We start from the raw sequence: 20,815 nt of genomic DNA, 5'->3' as shown, positions 1-20,815 counted from the left end.
GTTGCATATTTTAAAACTTCAACAAAAAATGAACCTATTTGGGGCCAAAACTCTACATAAAACTCGATTGGTAACCCATCCATACCAGGGGCTTTACCTTTGGCAAAACTGTCCATTGCCTCTTTAATTTCAGTTTCAGAAATCTCTTCCGCCATTTCCTCCTTCTGATTTTCTGGTAGTGTCTTAATATCAATGCCTTTCAGGTACAGTTCTTGTTCATTACTTTCACAAGCCAGTTCAGAACTATACAGTTGTTTATAAAAAGAAGCAAATTGTGTATTTATAGCTATATTGTCTGTGATAGGAAGATTCGATTCAGGGTCACGAAAAACTATAGATTCCTTCATTGTCATTTTCTTAACTAAAGAGGATAGTTGTTTACCTGATTTATTTGAGGATACATACCTTAACTTGTTAGAGTTGTGTCTGATGTTGTTTGCTTTTTCAAGGAGCAGGCGGTCATAGTCCAATTTTAATTCCTGCAGGCGTTCCAGATCTTCTTTTGAGCCTGTACACTTATGTGAGGCCTCCACTTTAGTGATAGTGCCCTCTAATTCCTTAAAACGTTTGTCAAAATCCTTTTTTCTTCTAGCTGAAAATGAAATAATGATCCCTCGTATGTATGCTTTAAAAGCATCCCATATTATATGCACTGGTGGTTTATCCGGGTCAGGAGTCAGATTCAAGTTGATAAATTCATTAATATGTGTAGTAATATGTTTGACAAATTCCTCATCCTTAAGATATTTCCTATTCATCCTCCATATCTTGTGAGCTAACCTATTTTTGGGTGGACTCATGCAGCATGTTACAGCTGCATGGTCTGATATGACCCTATCGTGTATTTTACATGCCTTCACCCCCTCAATACTTACTTTAGATACAAAAATATAATCCAACCTACTATAGCTATTTTGTGCATGTGAATAAAAGGTGTAGTCTTTACTATTTGGATACATTATTCGCCAAACGTCCACTAAGTCATTCACTGATATAAAGTTTCGGAGCTCACTGGGTATTATAGGCTTTCTCTTTTTATTTGTACTATCTAGTACTGTAAACACTTGGTTTAAGTCGCCAGCAAATATGATTACTCCTGTTGAAGTGTCATTGATTAGATTTTGAATTGTACTTAGGTAACTCATACTAGACGATGGCGGGGAATATACATTTATCAGAGTATGTCTTTCAGCAAAGATGTCACATTTAATAACTAGAAACCTGCCCTCCACGTCACTATTTATAGATATTAATTTAAAGGGTAAATATTTTCTAATAAGGATTCCGACTCCTCTGCTCTTTGATGTATATGAAGATTCAAATGCTTCACCGACCCATTGTTTTTTAAGACATTTAATCTCACCAGGTTTAAGATGGAGCTCTTGTAGAAAAACGATATCTGAAGATACTTTTTCCAAATGTTGTAGAACTGTTAGTTGTTTAGCTCTATCTTTAATCCCATTTACATTCCATGTTGCAACAGTAAATAAATTAGTTTGTGTTCTTATATTACTTCTATCCAGGATTAATTAAAACCTTGAAATCTGTGAATGTCAGAGGCCAAGTTTCAGACAATTTTGAGTGCTCTGATAGGAAACCTTCATTCATAACTAGGAATAACGTCCATCCATCCACATACAACCAACAAACACTAGACATATCAAACAAACAACCACTCACCAACACCCATACACACACTCCCAATGTTAGCCCCCACAATAATCCCCCCAACATCCCCACCCCACCCCATTCTAACTGTATGTAAAGCATGCTTTAGTAAGGTCAGTTACTCCCTTCTTCTGCCGCACTGGGTAACGGTCCACATTACTAAATTATATACCTATTCACATATATTGTTAATATAATGCTACTTAAGCTGTTCTTATATTTGGCAATTGCTTATCACTTTATTTCTAGTATTCGAGTATATCACATTTGAGCAAAAGGAATAAGAGAAGTGTAAATCTTTGCATTTTATCATTGGCATCGCATGTCAACATTGACCATCAGCCAGCCTAAAAGAGAAATGACCTCAAATGACCTCAGGCTTCACCTGAAACAGACCTTTGTCCTGAGTGTGACTTCCTCCTGGGAGACATGTGGTTTGAAAACGTTCTTTATGATTATTAAACCAACATTATTTACTTTGAATCAAGAGTAGGGAAAAGTTTTGTATTTTCAGGCAGAGATTGATAATGTTAATGTCACTGTTATAATGACATGTCTTTGCACATGTCCCAGCATAGGGTCACTCAACTTTTTTAGAGTAAGCAGCAATATACTTAGTAATTTTAGATATTTGTCACAGATGCAAAAATAAACTAGACCATTCGATTCCCGGAGGAATTGCTGTGGGATGGCTTTAACTGCCATTCCCTTGTTTGTTGCTTACTGCTAAAAAGTTCAAGATATCCAAGTATGTCAACAGAACAGAGCAGAGAAGCTGTTGATTACCAACTGTCCATCAGTTGTGAGCTGTGAGTTGCAGTTGAGGCTTTCTCTGTGGTGTTAAATTGCAATATTTTGTCTGACTCAGACTGTAAAATTCACCCAAACCCTGTCCACACTGTCAAATAACCCACTAACACCCACTAACGCATGGCTCTTGAGTGTAATGTTGAAGTGTTTAGAGCGCATCAAAGTTCCACGCCAAAAGACTCTGGGGTACATGCGGGTGCTAATCAGCTCCAATTTGGCTTGGGATAAGTGGAAACACAACAGCCGGGTGTACGTGCTCAGTTTCACTGAGAACGCTACGGCCCGGGCAATTAAACATGACCTCTGCTCACATTTTCCTTAAAGAAACACAGTTAATGATAATGGTTTCTTGGATTTCACATTGTAAGGCGCAGGGTTTTTTTTTTTTTTTCTTGTTTTTAGGAATAGGCTAAATAGAAACCATTTTTATCTTTTTTTTTCACTGTGTCATAACATGTTGATCTTATTAGCCAAAAATAATCCTTCCTCTGGCTCTTGACTTCAGCTAAATGTAACGGTGTCTCCCTTTGCCCATGCATGGGCAGACAAACCAGTGGCACTCGGAGAGCATACATCCACCTGAGCTCTTGCCTTGTTAGAGGAAAAACACATATTCATCCCCACCATCACACAGAAAATGGAGTTTTTGGTAAATAGTAGCTCTGATAGCCCTTGGAAAAAAAAAAGAATGCATCACCACAGATCACATGAGATGCCAATTTCAGACAAGACTACATTGAAAGCTTTTATCTTGTTATTCCCGTGGCTTAGGAGGCTATGGGAAAAAAGGAACAAACCACAGACATAATATTCAATTACAGGAGCAAACGCACACTCTTAATACGCTTGATTGTTCTGCATCAGTGGTTTTTCTTACAATTATTCTCTGAGAAATGCCTTCCACCCGGGTGCATCCAAACAGCCTAGTTTTTCAGAGCTTTCAGTTTTCGTTCTGTTGTCTTTGTCTTCCCTGAGTTTATTTCTCTCATTCATCAGCATTTCCTTCACCTTCCCCCACTCTGTTCATTGATGTCAGACCTCCCTATACCAATTTAAATGGTTGTGTCAGAGCCATTCACGTGTCTGAGAGACTGAGAGCATATGTGAATTTCCACACTTGAAGGAAAAGATAATGTTTTCCAAATCATGCACTTATCTTGGCTGTACTGCAGCACTTATCTCTCACTAAAGTGCAGTTATTATTATACTCTTATATTCATTAATATTTCTAATTCTACGGTTAAAAGTATTTGCATCTTTTTTTCACACCATCCAATCGTCACATAGATTCTACTGATTGCGAGTGGTTTTACAACTTAATGCATGAACTGCACTCTAGTGTTTATTGTGTTTAATTTGTGCAATAGCAAATGGAAAATTATGCATGCCAAGAGCTGAAAATCCATTATCTGTTCAACTATCCCTGCCACCCTGATTGCATTGGAAATGTACCAGTTCCTATAGCCTCCTCCACAGGAAAATCAATCTTAAATCTGCTGTTTTTATTTCAAATGCACCTTGTTCCGCCTCAGCCTCTCCCTGTGTGCATGAATGATTGTGTAACTTTATTGTTAAATCAGTGATTCACCTCGACTGAGCCTTTTTAGCACAATTTGTTTTCACGGGCAAACATCTATGCACTCCTTGTTTGTGTTATTATTAACATAGGAAATGCATTCACAGTGTCCCCCTTCGGCTCTCCAGAAGGTCATTAACCCCAATCTGTCTCAATAATGCATGAAGCCAGTGATTAGCATCACCTGATTGGCTAAAGGGTGTGGCTGAAGTCTGCTGAAGTTGTAAGACAGTATATCTATCTGTCTATCTCTCATGCTGATCTCACCACAGTTCAAAAGAATAGGACACTATTGGATGAGCGTCCATAATGCTTAGGGTTTGTGTTTCTTTGAAATTCTTTGGTTTGATAATTCTACTTTATGATCAGCAGTACAGTGAGATGCTTCTGGGGTTCAGATCAAGAGCGTGTGCCCATTAGCCAAAGATGCAAGAACTGGGACAAATGGATTCACGCAGCAACATTCCCCTCCAGTATAAACAATCATGAGATCTGCTCTACCATGGAAACTGGGGGGTTGGGTTTCCTTTGTTGTGGGGGTGTAGCATCCACATCATGACCTCTGACTCCCCTGAGGGAAGGGTTTGGGCTTGAAAAAGGGTGTCAAGGAAATAGAAATGATTTGCTTCGTTGCACTCCAAAGATTTCCCAGTAAACATGACCTATACAGAGAAAGATGTCGAGGTTTAACAGAGTTTTATCGAAAAACTAGATTAAGTAAGACATGAGCAAGCACTGCACAAAGCTTTAGAGTTTTTCAAAGAGTTGAGCCCAACAAGTTAGCATGCTGCTATTCAGACTGAGTATCTACATGCTCATACCCACTTCTGAGAAACACAAACGCCTTGCTGGTTCGGGGCTTGTGACAGTACAAAGTTGATTCAACTTGCAAATCTTCCAAAAGACGGTTTACTTTTCTACAGACCAAAAAAAAAAAACGTCACACAGAATTGCATCACAGGATGTTTGTTCAAAGTAGTTTATTCTGAACTTCTGTCAGAGATCACAGCCATAGACTTTATCAAAAAGATGTTAGTGTGGCTGAAGTCTGCTGAAGTTGTTAGACAGTATATCTATCTGTCTATCTCTCATCATTAGTTTTTTGTACTTCACATGCTGCAGTGTATCTGACTGAGATTTGGGGAAACTGTCTGTCCATTGAGTCAGTCACAATGTAACCTCCTCCCTGCAGTCAGCTGTTAACATTAGGAAACTCGTTAAACCTTTTGTTGACTTAATCTTTAGATGTGCTCGTTTTAAGGCTCGTGTATACTTCGCAGCAGTGTGTCGCAGTGAGCTTGTCGCAGACACGACGCAGTTATTTTTGATTTATGCCTTGAAGCGCTGTCTGCGCTATGTTAATCCCACGCCACAACGCAAGAGGGACAATCACGAACAAGCTAGGATTGTGGGTGTTACGGTTACGGAGGTCATTCAACAACAATGGCGACTGGACGAATGCGCAATTTGATTGAGATGCAGCTGATCGATCTAGAAATAGAAGAAATATTGCTACTACTGGAGCTGGCAGAGAGGCATAAGAATCGTCACGGTTAGCACGGTTAGCGTCAGCCGGTTAGCAAACCGGAAATACGCATAGTGTAGAGCAGAGGCCTCCTTTCTCTCCTCCCTGCGACGATGTCTGCGACACTGTCTGCGGTGAGTTACAATTTTGAGGAGGTGCACCAGAGTGTCTGCGTAGTGTCTGCGTAGGGGGTAGGGGCATGTCTGCGTTAAGGCTGATTTATGCTTCAGACGCAAATCCCCTGACGCTCGGACGCAGAGCCTCTGCGAGCGTCAAAATCTTGACCACTCCCCCACGCAGAGGCTCTGCGCGTTGTCGTGCACCTCAGAAAAATCCTGACTACGCGACAGACGCACACAGACCACCAATGGAAGTGCGCAGACAAAAGCGGCTGTGATTGGTCCTCGGTGTGCCTTTCCGGTTGTCTGTGTGGCTTCCTCCTTTGCATTTTCGCCAAGTCCAATAAAATAAGCTGTTCTTCTTCGATGTCGAGCAACTCCAGATCCATATCTTGCGTACACTTTTTTTTTTTTTTTTTGGAAAAATAAACATTTCCGCCGGCGCCCCCGAAGTTCTCGTCACCGCCCACCGAAATTCTCGCGAGGGGAAACTGCTGTGCGTCCCGAGAAATTCCAGACCGAGGTTGCAGAACCATAACATGAAAAGTGGTTCGCGACCAGAGCAAAGCAACACGTCCAGACGATAGACGCAGAACTATAATCTGCCCTTTAACTGCGACACACACGCAGACGACCTGGTTTCCGACCATAAATCAGGCTTTAGCCGTGATGGTCCCCGCAACTCAGATTAGCAGATGTAGAGGACAGTTTTATGCTGAACTCTACATTCTTTCTTCCTGTTCCTCCTCTTCTCACCCATGCTTTTAGTGATGCCATTGCAGCCTGCTCCTCCAAAGATGTGTGGAAGCCTCGATCCAGCCCTTCATATTGATTTCTAGTAATAAAACTAGAAGTGAAGACTTTCAATTTCTTTTTCAAGAAAAGAAGTGGTTGCATTGCATTATGGCAAGTCGGGGATGTCCTCTTTAAAGCTTTTTTGACAATGCAATGCTACATTTACTTAACAGCCAATAACAGCCAACCTGAACCCATGCCACCCACTAGACTTTGACATTTTAAGGTGGAAATCCCTCCTTCTTCCGTGTCTTTTTATCTCACTAATGGACCTGACACCCATTTAACCCCCTTCATGTTGAAGGAATGTCACTGTCCATTCAGGCTGCACACACATATATTGTACATTGGTGCACATAGCGCCTGGAGACCTTCTCCACCTACGCACAGCTGTCTGCCACCTGCTGTTGAGCAGCCTTGCTTGCGGAAAAAACATTTTGTATAACTTAGCTTGCATTTAGGGCGCTTCCAAGTTCCTCTGCTACATGACTTAGTCCTGCTGCAAACATGCACAGCAACAGATGGCCGTGCTTTTCCTTTCTATGCATTAATTATGTTTCCCACTTGTGTATTAAAAATGAATCTTTAATGGGAGCTCAGCATAAGGCACATACCTTCTACCACTAATGCTGATAGAGTTTGCATCTGTTTGACATCCCACACATCTTCTATCTATTCTGTTTTCTGTCTCTTTTCTATCCTCCACCAGAAATGCAACAGTGAAGTGCTCATCATCAGGCCCATGTTCAGGTCACATTTTATGAGTGGAACGTGTCATCCCTTTATACAAAGACATGAAACATTTGGAAACATATTTTACAATAGATTTACAGTGATTCATTGTTTACATTAAGTTCTTCTCCCATGTTGATGGTAAAACTATGAAGCTTTAAATATGGGCTTTCACATCTTAACCCTGCATTACACCTCCCACAGTCACTTCCTTGCATTGACAATAAAGCACCACACACTTCCTTTAGAGCTGCATGGGTTCAGCTCAAAGTAGATGCTTGCATATTTGTGGCCTTTATTTTCACATCACCCCATATTAGGAACAAATAACTGTTCAGACCAGTTGTCTAAGATTTGCTTCTTTGAATGTTTCAGTGCTTGCTGTATTTTTCCAGATGGCTTTGTAATGGGCCGTTACAGCGTCACTGTCCATTTATCTCACCGTCCCATCTGCACCATCATCCTTCCACTGGCTTTCATCGTACTTCTGATGGGACTTGGGGGATAAAAATGCCCTCTGGGTCATTTCTGACCCAGGTCATAACTGCCTCATTATTCCTCTCCCTTTGTCCTATAGGTGTGTGAGAGTGTGTGTATGTGTCTGAGTCTGGGCCTCTTCCTTTGTTTATTCAGTTTTTTTTTTTCTGCACTGTTTTGATACAGTATACTTATATTCCATGTCATACATGGATGTATTTGCCATTTTTATCCCAATGAATAGGTGTGTCAGTGAAAGGCATGGGATGATTTTTTTTTTGAAGGTTGTATTTTTTTATAAAAAGTTAGGAGTTCTCAGCAGTAGAATAAGATTGTTATTAAATCTGCAGAATGAATATATTTTATAGACTGCACACATGACTGATTTGATTTGGCTTTAGATCATGATAATTGTAATAATGATAACACGGAACCTTAAATGGATCACGTAAGTGTATTGAAGTGGCATTGCGCTCGTACAGGGGGCCACATGAGAATATCTGTTTGTCAAATGGCTCAAAGTCCCTTCCAAAAACTGTTTCTGTGTTCACTTTTTTTCTCAGTTCACCTTCGTCATATCCTGCAAATTAGTCTATTAGTCATCCTTTGGGGAAGAGATCATAGCTCATTTGTCTTGTTTTTCACTTGGGTTCATTTTTGTCCACTCAACAAAAAGATTAGCTTATTATTTGGGGGGGAAATTTTGTGGCATTACGCAATGTTTCAGCTGCGGGGGGAAAGTCATTTACAGTGAGATTGTAACGGGAGAAAAGCTGAGCTGAGTTGAAGTCTGTTGGAGGTAGCTGTGTGTATGGGGCAGCTTTGTCTCTTCCCATTATGGATGCACATGGAACACACTATCTGCCGATACACCACCACTCTTTACCTCTGTCTTTTCTTCACTCTTTTATCTCCCCAGCCTGCTGTCTCACTGTTACCAGCATATAATATATATATAATTCTCTTCATCGTGTCACCCTGTCTTTGTGTTCCTCTGTCTCCCCTTCCTCTAGGCTGTTCAGATTTCAGGGATTGTCTTTACACTCAGCTAGATCTTCCTTCCTTTTTTTTTTCCTGTGCCACAGCCTCCAGCCTCGCGCTTACCCCACCCCACCTCATCTACAGGGACTTTCAAAAGGAAACAAAAGAGGGAAGACTGTACAGCCTCCTGAGTTAGAAACGAGTAGAATAAGGGGAAGAGTGATAACATATTGAGTTTTTATGGGAAACTCCTCAGTCCTAATTTAGGTAGCAGTTAAGTGGTCAAAGCAGTCAATTTGATTTCACCAAAGAGAGTGTGCACACTCTGGTCAGTAAAAGATAAATGGCGTTTTTTAACTTAATGGAAGGTTGGAGTGCTTGGGAAATGATGGTTCCAGGATGGGGTTGTGGTGTGTGTGTGTGTGTATGTGTGTGTGTGAGCTTGTGCCTATACAGTGTCTGTGTGCGTCCCTTCACTGAATGGGTGCTACATAATTCAGAAGCCATTATTTTTGCACCCCACGACTGGGAAGAAAGAACAGTGGAGAGTGACAGAGAAAGAAAGTTCAGAATGTTGTCCTCCAACTCCCCTGAAAAGCAGGAATAAAATCCTCTCATTTGCCAATTCCCTCATGAGCCCTATACAGTTTTATTCTATCATACAATGGACTGTAAATGGATTTGAACATCCAAACTCTTTACAACAGCAAAATGCAATATAAACACAATTTTCTTATTTTGATGGTGGATCTGAGTCCTCGTCTGTGGTCCCCCCCCCATTCTGCCACATTCCCTCCTTTCTCCGTATTGCCTGGCTACAGACGAATCACAAGACAGAGACATGGCAATATAAGCAAGCCTGTCACATGCTGCTCAACTCAAATAGGCTGCGATAATTCGCCCTTTCACTCGTCATCCCTCTCTGTCGCAAGGGCACCAACTAACCTGCATGTTACCATGACGATAAGACCGGCTGGGGGGCCCAGCGTTTGTGTGTTCAGCAGGATTTCCCCCCCCCCTTTTTTTTTTTTTACCCAGTCAAATAATCTAGAGCCCACCCATCCCCCCTGACATTCATGTTATCCACCTGAGCCCCACATCTCCATCTCATTTGCCGTGTTCACCCTCAATTACACCCAATTTATGCCAACTCTCATCATTAAGTACCCCACCCCACCACAAGATGAGACAATCAGCTTCTCTTTCTGTCTCTTTGTCTCACTTTTGTACTCGCCGCCATCCGTCTGTCTGAGCACAGCAATTATCATATCCACTGTCTTGTCTCTTAAACAGAGGCACCAAATTTCCATTTTTTTTAACTATTTTATGGGGCGCTGGAGGATATGAGAAAAAAATCAATGGGTGGGTTTTGGTGAAAGTATGGGAACCTTTTAGAATTTTCCATGCCTGCTTAAATAAGACCTTAAAAAACCCAGGGTAACTCAAAAGTAACCAAAAGCCTTTTTTTTTTTTTTACATTGGCTGATGTTAATGTTCGTTAGTCTACCATCTAAAAAAAATATTGAACAATTGTGGTGTTCGTGGCATGGCTGCAAAGACAAAGCCACAGTTCTTCTAAAGTTCACCAATTCTTGTTTGCAGAGTTTATGTGGGCACCACGATGGTTGTGGGGAAAATGTTTTAAGGACTAAATTATGTTTGGAGAGAACAAAACACTGCATTCCAGCTTAAGAACCTTATTCCATCAGTAAAACATGATGGTGGTGGTTTTTGCTACATCTGAACCAAGACTGCTTGCCATTATTAATGGAAAAATTCAATCTGAATGATACCAACTAATTTTAAAGGTCTGACAATTGATTCTAAACAGAAAGTGGGTTATGCAGCAGGACAACAAATCTTTCATTTCTGACTTTAATCCAAAAGAAATGCCGTGGATGCACTGCAAGTGAGCAGCTGATGTGATAAATCCACCAACATGCTAGAGTTGAGGCTGATCTGACCAGTGGCATGGGCTAAAGAACCTCCAAGCCAATGCTCACGACTCTTTAACCCATTGAGGCCGGGAAAGCGTTGCCGCATTTCTACCTTTAAAGCCGGGGGCGCTGTTGCGTTATTCTACCTTTTTAAGGCCGGGAAAGCGTACACGTCTTTTTTCCTGTATAAGGTTGTTTTGCACCAATTATTGACCTCTGCGCCAATTAAATGCATTATAATGGACACGTGAGAGTGTCGTCATGTTCCTCGTGTCATTGTTTTGAAGTTAAGTTATGTCGAACAAGCATGGAGGACTTTCAGTGGGAAGACATTTCAGACGGTAGTGATTGTGAGGAGTTTCTTGGCTTTGATGATGCTGATGAACGTGCTGACCCAATTGATCAAGCTTTATGGCCAGCACATATGTTTGAAGATGACGATAACGGCGAGGATGATTTTGAAGGGTTTGAATGTGAGTGGAAGACTGACAATTACCACCGTAATCGACGGAGAGATTTCAACCGCACACCAGGGGTGAAAGTCGATTTACCTGCAGATGCCACACTGTTGCTTTGCCTGCGATTTCATTCTCACTGCAAAGTCAGCCTGGAAACCACCGCCCTTATTTTTGCCAGAGTTTGGGAACCAATCACAGAACGGGGGGGGGGGCTATGAATCGTGCGCAAAGCAGCATGGGAAGAACCAGACGCCTTTTGATAGACATTCGTAGCGCCCAATAAACGGCTCTAGGCATTCATAAACCACGCCTCAAATACGAGAAAATGCACACCTAGTTCCCAGACCACCATCTCATCGAGATTGTGGACGCGTCAGCCAGGCTAACACCGTTGCAGGCATTTAATCATATTTTTACTGAGGAGCTTTGGGCGCATCTCGTTTCTGAGACGAATAGATACAGTGACCAGGTACTTCAGACTCCAGCTCGAGCAAAGATGGCAAGGTGGTCACACGTAACTGTGCCGGAGATGAAAACGTTTATTGGCATGTGTATGGGCATGGGACTCCTTGTGCTGCCAGTACAAAGAGATTACTGGCGATAAAATAAATAAATAATTTAAATATAAAATTAAATTTTATTTTATTTTATTACTGTTTTCTAATTCAAAATAGCGCTGTTCCTGCACTTTACTTTTTACATTTTCTATTTTCGTGAAGGTGTATGTAAATAAACTCAATTTCCAAAGAAAGCCACAGGTGTAAGCGCTCAAATACTTTTTGAATTTTGTTTCTATCTGCTACAGAGGCTGAGAAATCAATCATTTAGTAATTGCTGAATTTCCAGAAAAACTTCAGGTTTTAGGGGGTCTTTCTGAAATCGCCCATAGGTTTTACAGGCATTCTTTTCCAGGCGTTTTAGGCCTAAATGGGTTAACAGTTACTGGACACTACCACACACTTTTGCCATCCACAGGAATATAATAGGGGATAATTTTCCTAAACAAAATAAATGACGTTGTTCAATATTTCTCATTTGTAAATTGTCAAGCACCACTGCAGCGCCGAGCCCTCCGTTACAGCCATCAGTGCTCTGCTCCCCTTTAGAATTTTCTGCCAGCGAATGTGTGACCCTCTACATGAAAGGCAAGTAAGGCATGAATTGGGACATAATGAGGCAGTGCACACGTACAGGCGGAACTGTGGAGAGGCATAGTGGAAAGATGGATAATTTCTGTGGGAGAAGGCAAAAAATGCAAAAATTCTTTTTATAACGGTCGTATCAGAATATACCTCACACTTTTCAGAATATATGGACCATTGCTGGTTTCAACATTTGCCTTTTACTTGGCTCTGTATAGCAATTTTGGTATAATCCTGCTAATCCCACCACGTAATTTGCAGGAGACATGACATCACAGCTAAAGAGCAGATGGCTCAGCACCAGAGAGATTTTAGACTAACTAAAAAGGAAGAGTAAGGGTGAAAAATGAGGGCCGGGGCTTGAATAAGCCCATCTGCTCACAGATGGATGCAGAACTCATTTGAGGCTGTTACGACAGTCTTGTTTCTATTTTTGTCATCCCGCTCCATCTTTTGCAGAAGGTGGGATGGGGGCTCGCTGAGAAATGAGAAGGGGAGGAGTGGATGAATGAGGAGATGTCTGCTTTCCAGCTGGAGGCAAACTCCAAGAATGCACCTGGTCCTTGTTACTAGGGCTGGAGCCATCTTATTTAGTGATTTTTATGTCTTATTTCCCTGCTAATTACAGGAACCTGTTTGTGTGGTGTCCCGGAACTTCATCCGTATGTTATCCCGATCTAAACAGAGAGCCTTTTTTTTTTCAGGAGAAAGGGAAGTTTTTTTTTGTCAACAGAATGACAAAAATGATTCTTTTTATGGACAAATTTGATTTGATTCACTTATTCAACTTATCACCTCCTGTTTTTGTGAATATAGTAATAAGCAGAAAGCTAGTTGTGACCAATGAGACGTGATGATGGTAGTACGGGTCCCGTTCAGTCATGAGTAGTAGCCTCTCATCAACGCAGTCCCTCATCTCAATCCTAAAGCTCTTAATTCTCATTAGTGCTTCATGCTAACACTTAAGGTTATTATCACTATCGTCAACTTGGCAGCTTTGATGTTATGGTAGAGTCAGAATGTTATCTAAACCCACAAAGCAAAAATTGTTTTGTAGCTATTATTTGGGTTCAAAGTAACTATTCAATCTACTGACATACCACGTAAGGTACAGTTTTGAGGAACCGACAAGTTACTTTTATGCTACTGCATTTCTTAAGTAGCTCCTCCTGAGCAAAGTTGTTGGTCATACATTAATGTCCTGGTGTGTAGTCAGATAGAACAATACAGACGTCGCGTTTTCTATTTTCCTATTTTTTCATTTTAGAAGTGGGCCCTTTTGAACAATACAGTCTTGGTAGATCACTTCAATATAGTCACTGTTAATGTTATCAGGAACATCTGGGATTTTCCTTCTTTAATGAGTAAATGTCCTCTGGGAAAAGGGCCTGGAATTTTGTTGGGCATGAATGCAGGCCTTGTGAGTGTAGTAAAGTGACAATGGCATATTTACTAAAGTAAGAGTTTAGAATACTTTCCACAGCTGTGTGCATTGTCTGATTGCTGCTTGCCTTTGAATGTAAAGCAAAATAACCCCCCTCCTCTTCTCTCTCTGTAGTCTCTCATATTCCTGGGTTGTGTGGCGGCTGCGGGACTCGGCCTAAACCTTCTTTGTTTGGCCATCTACCTGAGCTGTTTGTGCTGCTGCCGCAAAGATGAAGAGGAGGAAAGCAAGAAGCCCAACTCCTGCTGTGTCACTTGGTCCGCTGTCACTGCCGGTCTTATCACATGGTGAGAAAATCCAGATGCAGACGAGCTGTGATGACTAACTGTGATTATCGTGCACGCTCTTTCCCTGTTGACGTCTGGTGCTCATCGACTTTATTGATCATTCTACATTCCAAACGCAGAGCTTCAAGTGGCACGATCACCACATTAGGATTCATTACTTATTAGTTTGCAGCATTTCGACTTTCTGTATGTTGACCATCCGTAATAGTGAAGCTGGTGTATGTTTCACATTGAGAATCTGTGTATGAGTCATCCTGGTAGAATGTGATTCCGGTGCCACTCAGCATGGTCACATGCACACTTTCTACAGAACTACGGCCACAGCTCAACTTGGCCTTTTAATTGGGCTACCGTCTTTGTACATGTTTACTTGCACGACAGCAAGTTTGAGGCATAAATCGTAGCATGTCCAATGCAGCTATGCTGTGGAGTGTGTGTGTGAGAAAAAATTTGAGACGTTCTACCGCTTCTGACATTCTCTGTGGGAGATCATCATATTTGTAAGTATAGCTGACTTTACAGATGTTACTTGAATGTTGCTTTTGTCAGGTGGCGCTGCGGTTATAAAATCAGGAATTTATCAGAGCAAATTGGAAATGTGCTAAACAACTGTGAGTTGACACGCGGTCTTATTGGGGCTATTTTCAGTCCCCACATCTGATGCGTTTAGCCGGCTGTCAAAATAAAGACAGTTAATAGGTGAACGAGATCAGCTTTATTGGGAATTCTGCTGTACTGATATATACTTACGCTTGACTGTTTTTATTAAAAAAAAAAAATGCACAAAAAGATGGAACTTTGGACCATGTGAGGATCGCCTCGGCCCATTTGAGTTAGCTGAGCATACAGAAGAGTGATTTGACCTCCAGCTGTATTATCTGGGTGTGTTACTCTGGTTTTGAGGTGGTTAAGGTGGTTTTGAATACACTGAAAGATGTTTAATTGTCTCTCTGACTATCTCTGGATGCTACTGCATGGACAAAATATTACTGCGGAAAGACACACTGTGCTGTTAAGTGTCTAAACTTTACAGGAGTTCAAAATTAGTGGGGTCTTATCTGCGGCTGCTGAGCAGAGGACATACTAGTCCTATGCATTTACTATACCGGCATTATCCTGAAGAGAGACGCATGTGGCTGCAGCCTATCCAAACTGACCCTGGGTGAGTAGCAGGGTCCATCTTAAACAGGTCACCAGTCCGTCATAGGACGAACACAGACGGATTATGCATGGGCACACCTTCAATTTAAAATGATGAATTAAGCCAACATATATGTGGGAGCACCCGAAGAATATTCAGACCCCTCCCAAAGCGCCTTCGCTATGAGACGATATCTTCTTTGCAACATTTCTTCTTTCCACCTGCTGTATGTCATTGCTCTGCCTGTTTTTGTATTATGGTCTACATGCTTTGTTTGAAACAGCCCAAGATTCTTTTTTACACTTCTATGAATTCTCCGGATTCAGATTCACAATAGCAAAGACAGTTATTTTTTCTTTTTTTAGTATTTTCTTCTTTTGATGAGTTCAGCCTTTTATCCGTTTCTGCAAATTCTCTCTCAGCTCCGAGGCATTAATGTGGATAACATCTCTCTGATAGCCCTCACTCTTTTGAACATTTTTTGTAGTAACCCTGATTTCAAAGTGTCACAAGGAAGGCACAAACGAATGTGCTTTTTACGTAGATGTGCTAAAAACATGGGAAAAACCAAAATATAAACCCCTTTTTGCACTGTTAGAAAAAAACCTGCGAATATCTGCTAATGTGGCCTCTGAGTGCAGAGGGAAAGTGTCGTTTTTTATCAATGGAAGAACAATTTTCTTTAGGTGAATACATAAGCTTTTGTCATTAGTCCCTTTAGCGCAGATTATGTGCCACCATCACAACAAAGACAAGATACTAACATGTAGCGAATTTATATAACATCTTTTATAAGAAGAGAAACCAAATATGTCAATAGGCCATTTAAATAGTTTGAATGAAATTATCCCAGAAAAGGAGAAATGTTTATGCTACTTTTTATTTGTAAAATGATTCGACTCCATGTTTCCTCTTAGATTCTAACTTTACAAAGTTCTAAAATAGATGATATTTGTTTTGGTTGGATGTTTTAGCAGCGATATGAAGTATAGATCAATGTTATCAGCAATGTAGCCTTTTACTTGGTGCAACCTGGAGCGCATAATTCTTTCAGCATTGAATCCGACGTTTCGTTCATCTGACCTTCTGTTCTGCTGTTGTGTCAAACTTGCGAAATCACCCTTTTATGCTGCTCCCAAACACGGGCCGTACAGTTTGTAATAAATTAACAGAAACACATGGACAGATTCAAAACAGTCAGCACCGACATCAACGGATCTATTAAGTTTGTCGATGAGACGTGCTGTCCTCACAAAGTAGATAATTGAATTTGTTGCCAGAGCAATGGAGGCATGTGACAGCCATGCTTATCAGCTGGTAGGAAATATTAAATTAAGCCTCGAGCATTACCGCTGTTACGCTTTTTTATTTAAGTTCATTGTTGGATACACAGTAGTGCATGGTTGTGTAAAATATCCTGAAACCTCAGCAGTACTGGCTAAAGCTTACATTGTTGGTGAGTCACACTAATGATTTACATCCATTTCTAGGTTATGTTATTTGTGCAACTACCCACACATCTGAATGCAATTTGAAATTAAGTCTGAATGGGGGAAAAAAATCAATATTTTTTTAACTGCCTAATCCAAAACACTTTTAGCCACTGTGGCTGTGATTTGGATTTTTCCCAAGAAAAATCAGAGAGCAATAGCCACAACTGCACAGACCAAAAGAACACCAAAGCACTATATCACCCTCTCTCCTGAGCTCAAATTCTACTAAAATTGATGGTGACAGACAATCGAAATGAAGTTATTTTGTCACAGGGAAGCCCCTTATACGCTTTTTGTACGCTGACCGCTAGATTCATGGTGACAAGCAGTCTGTTTGTCTAATTACTTTTGAATCACTATCTGGAAAAACAGCATTAAATTGCTAATCATTCAACACTTAGTTTGACGGCTCAAATTTATTCGGTGACGACTCTGTAAAGGGTTGCAAATGACTTCTGTCCTCTCCGATTGAAACAGTCTTCATTACTGGATGTTTAATTATTTATGTTTGGTTACTTAAAATGTAGCAGTCTTCTCCTCATTAAAGATGAATCTGGCGAAATCAAAATTAGATGAGTAACATTATGGCTGAGAGCACAAAGTAACCGGGGACGAGGACTACGGGAACTGCTGCAATGTAAGGGATACATCATTTTTTCATTTTTCTTTTTGATTTTATTATTTTTTTTTTTGCATGTAGCCTTGGCAGAGCAGTCCATGTCGAAAGCATGTGAATTCAGTTCTTGGGTAGCACATTAAATCTTAAACATGTAAGAAGAATAGGAGTCACAAGGTCGAGGCTTTGAGTTTGTCAGAAGCAAAGCTATTTTTAGGGGGCTCACAACTTTTCACAGTTAATTAACTGTTCACCAGCCTCTCCGAAAAAAGGATTATGTTAATTAAAGTTAGGCAGAATACCCTCTACATGTCCCTTTAGCTGATCATGCTCCAACTTATGACGGCACCTTTGTGTCTCTGGCTTCTGGCTGGTGCTGAGCAGGTAACTGCAGATGGTTTTTAGAGCTTTCCACAGAAAATCGGGGCCCGTTAAAACCAAATAGAGGGACGAGAGAAAGAATCGAGAAGGTAAAGCAGGGTAGAACAGCTAAGCATAAAGCTGGAACTCACTGTCTGTAAAAATGAGATGAGCATGTGAACTATTTGAAAGTCCCAGGCGTGAATGTCATGAAGGTGGAAGATGATTAAAGGAAAAACTATTTAATTTTGATGCAGATCTGGACGACTTTCTTACAACTGTGAACTATTTCATGTCTTGGCTGAAAAACCGTGTTTATGCAGTCACTATAAAGAAAAAAAAAAAACTCTGAAGCCTCAGTCTTACTCTCCAGATCCATTCCAAATAAGTGATTAATTTTGTAGAAGGAGATGCATTATGTTTAGTGAGTACCGCTTTCATTTCATGAAAGAAATCTTTCTTATTTCCCGCATGTGTAACCATGTCCATATACCTTCTTTGAGAGGCCATTGAAAAATAGATTTAAAGGTACAAATAGTCTCAACTTGTATCTACATGATTTAGTAGCAGAGCTGCTTCATTCTTCTACTAGATGTTCGCCCTTTAAACAACAACATAAACAATATGGTTACTCATCTGTCTCTGCTTCACTTCTGTGCAAAAAGAAGAAATTGCTCTCAGTCTTGCAACTATGGTGTCTGTTTCTAAACACATATATATATATATATATATATATATATATATATATATATATATATATATATATACATGTAGTAATCCCCTGATCGTGTGACCTGTTTTCAAGAGCTTTGAAGTGCCTATGTGGCCTGTCTCGCTGAGTTGTAAATGCAGATGTTATGAGATGAATGAAAAGGATGGAACATCCTGTGGGAAATTCACTCTACACTATCTGATTCCTAACTTTAATTGTATGCAATGGTAGATGGATGTGATTGCCAAGCAGACCTTTGCTGAAGAGGAAAACTGACCTCAGGTTAATCTCATCTGTCCAGATATTTCCCATCTTTTTTTTTTTAACCCCGACTCTGATCCTCCCCTGTCAGTTTACGCTCATTCTTCTTCACCTTCGTTTTGGCCTCCTCCCTCTCCGTTTCTGCTTGGAGTCTTGCCGCGCTCCACTCTAATTATTTGACAGTGGCTCGAGTTGATACACCATGAAGTCCACTGTAATTAACACTGGTGAAGACGGAGCAGATGTCACCCAGCTGTAACACATTAACTATGTAATTGTACTGTACGATTACGGATTAAGTTGCTCATGCTGAGGACAGCTGGCCCGTGACAAAGGTGTTGATAGTTTTGGTCATGCTTCCATGCACGCACAGCCCGAGACATTATGTTTTCAGGTTGTTCATCCATTTGTGCGTTTGTTTTCTTCTCATTAACATGAATAATTTAGGAACACCTGCAGTTTCTTCAGCTTTTATACAAACCCGCTTTGACCAGAATTTACCAGCCAGTGCTTAATTTAGTACCATTTAATCTTTTTTTGACAGGCAAGACAAACTGATGCTGCAGTAGCATCAGCTCTTTGATGGTCCAGAGGAAGGAAGTACTTACGTCAGGGTCGGGGTGAAGATGTACACGTGTCCACATGTCCACAGAATGTGTCCTTATGCCAGAATCCCTTTATGACTACTTTTATCATAAAATGTATAGCCTTGATGAGGGCTTGTTTAGTATTTCTTGCAGTTGTTGATGAGGTCTCTTCGCATTGGCAACAACTGTAGAATATAAGTTAGAATACTTCTAATAAAAGATTTCACAACCTTCAAATTCTGAACTTAAAGAGTGAACAGAAGAGAAAAAAATCTTCATGATAAGCTACTTTAATCAGTGATACAAAATGTACTTACTTTACAGCTTCAAAGCTTTTATTCACTCTTTTGTGGTTTTTAGTAACTGCTTCTTTTGTTATGTCGTATCTCTGGCAGTAGATTGACTTTGCTGAAAGCTCTGAAACAAAATAAATAAGAAGTTATTTTTTCTTTCATCTTTTTCAGTTGGTCTTTGCTGAGACCTAAATAGGACAGGGTAAAATATAAAATCACTGGCCATCTCAGGAGAGTTATTTCTGCCATTTTTTGGGGGGATAAAAATCAAAATCTAAACATGCCAGAGTCTATTTAAAGTGGTCAAGGGACTTTTTCTGCTTCAGGCTGACTTTTTTTCTTCTGGATTCCCATCGCTGTCTTTCACCCGCTTTTTTCATTCATCGACATGACAGGTTGGTCTTTGGTCAGTGCAGAACTTCACACATCTATGATATTCTTTATCATTGAACTAGACAATGGCAGGACACGGGAAGTGAGAAAAATTAGGATATTCTCTCTTTTTCCTCCCATCTCAGATTTAAAATAACATTTTCCCCTGAAAACAGTCACATTTTTCAAGTAAGTCCATGTTTCTCCCAGCTGCTCTTACTTCTAATTGATTTTCTGCATTTGGTTTTGTAAGAGGGTCTTATTTGACAGCTCCTGGTCCAAGGGGGAATTTTTATCTTAGAATAATTTTGTGAGAATATAATCCAAAAACAACAACAACAAAAAAATAAAAAATCCAACTAGCAAAATGTGCAAGTATATCATCAGATTGTTTAACATGTGGATGCAAAGCTGATCTCTTTATTGTTTCCACTTTTTCTCTTTGCCTCAATGCTCCACTCTCCGTTTTTGTCATGTTATTTGTCTTTTGTTGTCCTCCTCTCTGAATACATATCATAAACCAGCTTTTATAATCTCTTTGCTTTAGTCTGCATTTGTTGCTTCTGTTTTGGCCCAATCGCATGTGTTTGTGTCCTTTTTTTCCCTTTCAAATCTCCCTTAAGGGCATGGATAAAACTTGCAAATTGGGAGGTTTATCTGCTGGTCAGTTAATGAGACCCCGTCCTTGGTGTAGTAATTAGGAAAACAGCCTATGTTGTTCTGCTCCATCTGCACAGCTTCTACCACCACAGCTCTGCCAGATGAATGTTACATGAAGCCCCATTTTTATCTGGAACACCAAGATCCACAGTGTAAAGGAAGCTGATCTTAGTCTCACTTGGGTTGGTTCCTGCGTCCCTTTGGTACCGACCTGACCTGCCCTCGGTCTTCATCTGGAGCACATTTTATAGGGAGAAAATTTTTAATTCTCACTGAAGATGCCCTTTTTGTATTAAATTGAGAGAATTATCAACTAATGTAGTGCCAACCATGCTTGAAGTTCCAGCTGCTGTTGTATTTGTATTTATT

At 40.5% G+C, this 20,815-nt stretch overlaps 1 protein-coding gene across 2 annotated transcripts in view; it reads left to right on the top strand.

Moving 5' to 3' along the window:
- The window catches only part of ttyh2 (tweety family member 2), a 72,288-nt gene that overhangs the window by 8,547 nt on the left and 42,926 nt on the right, over positions 1–20,815 (top strand). For both annotated transcript variants that reach the window (XM_075457303.1, XM_075457302.1), the window contains exon 2: positions 13,779–13,951. In XM_075457303.1, coding sequence (XP_075313418.1) covers positions 13,779–13,951 — 173 coding nt within the window. The remainder of the gene's footprint in view (positions 1–13,778; positions 13,952–20,815) is intronic.

This window comes from Odontesthes bonariensis, chromosome 23, assembly GCF_027942865.1.
Source record: "Odontesthes bonariensis isolate fOdoBon6 chromosome 23, fOdoBon6.hap1, whole genome shotgun sequence".
Lineage (NCBI taxonomy): Eukaryota > Metazoa > Chordata > Actinopteri > Atheriniformes > Atherinopsidae > Odontesthes > Odontesthes bonariensis.
The sequence above is the reverse complement of the archived record's forward strand: the minus strand, read 5'-3'. Positions and strand labels throughout refer to the sequence as shown.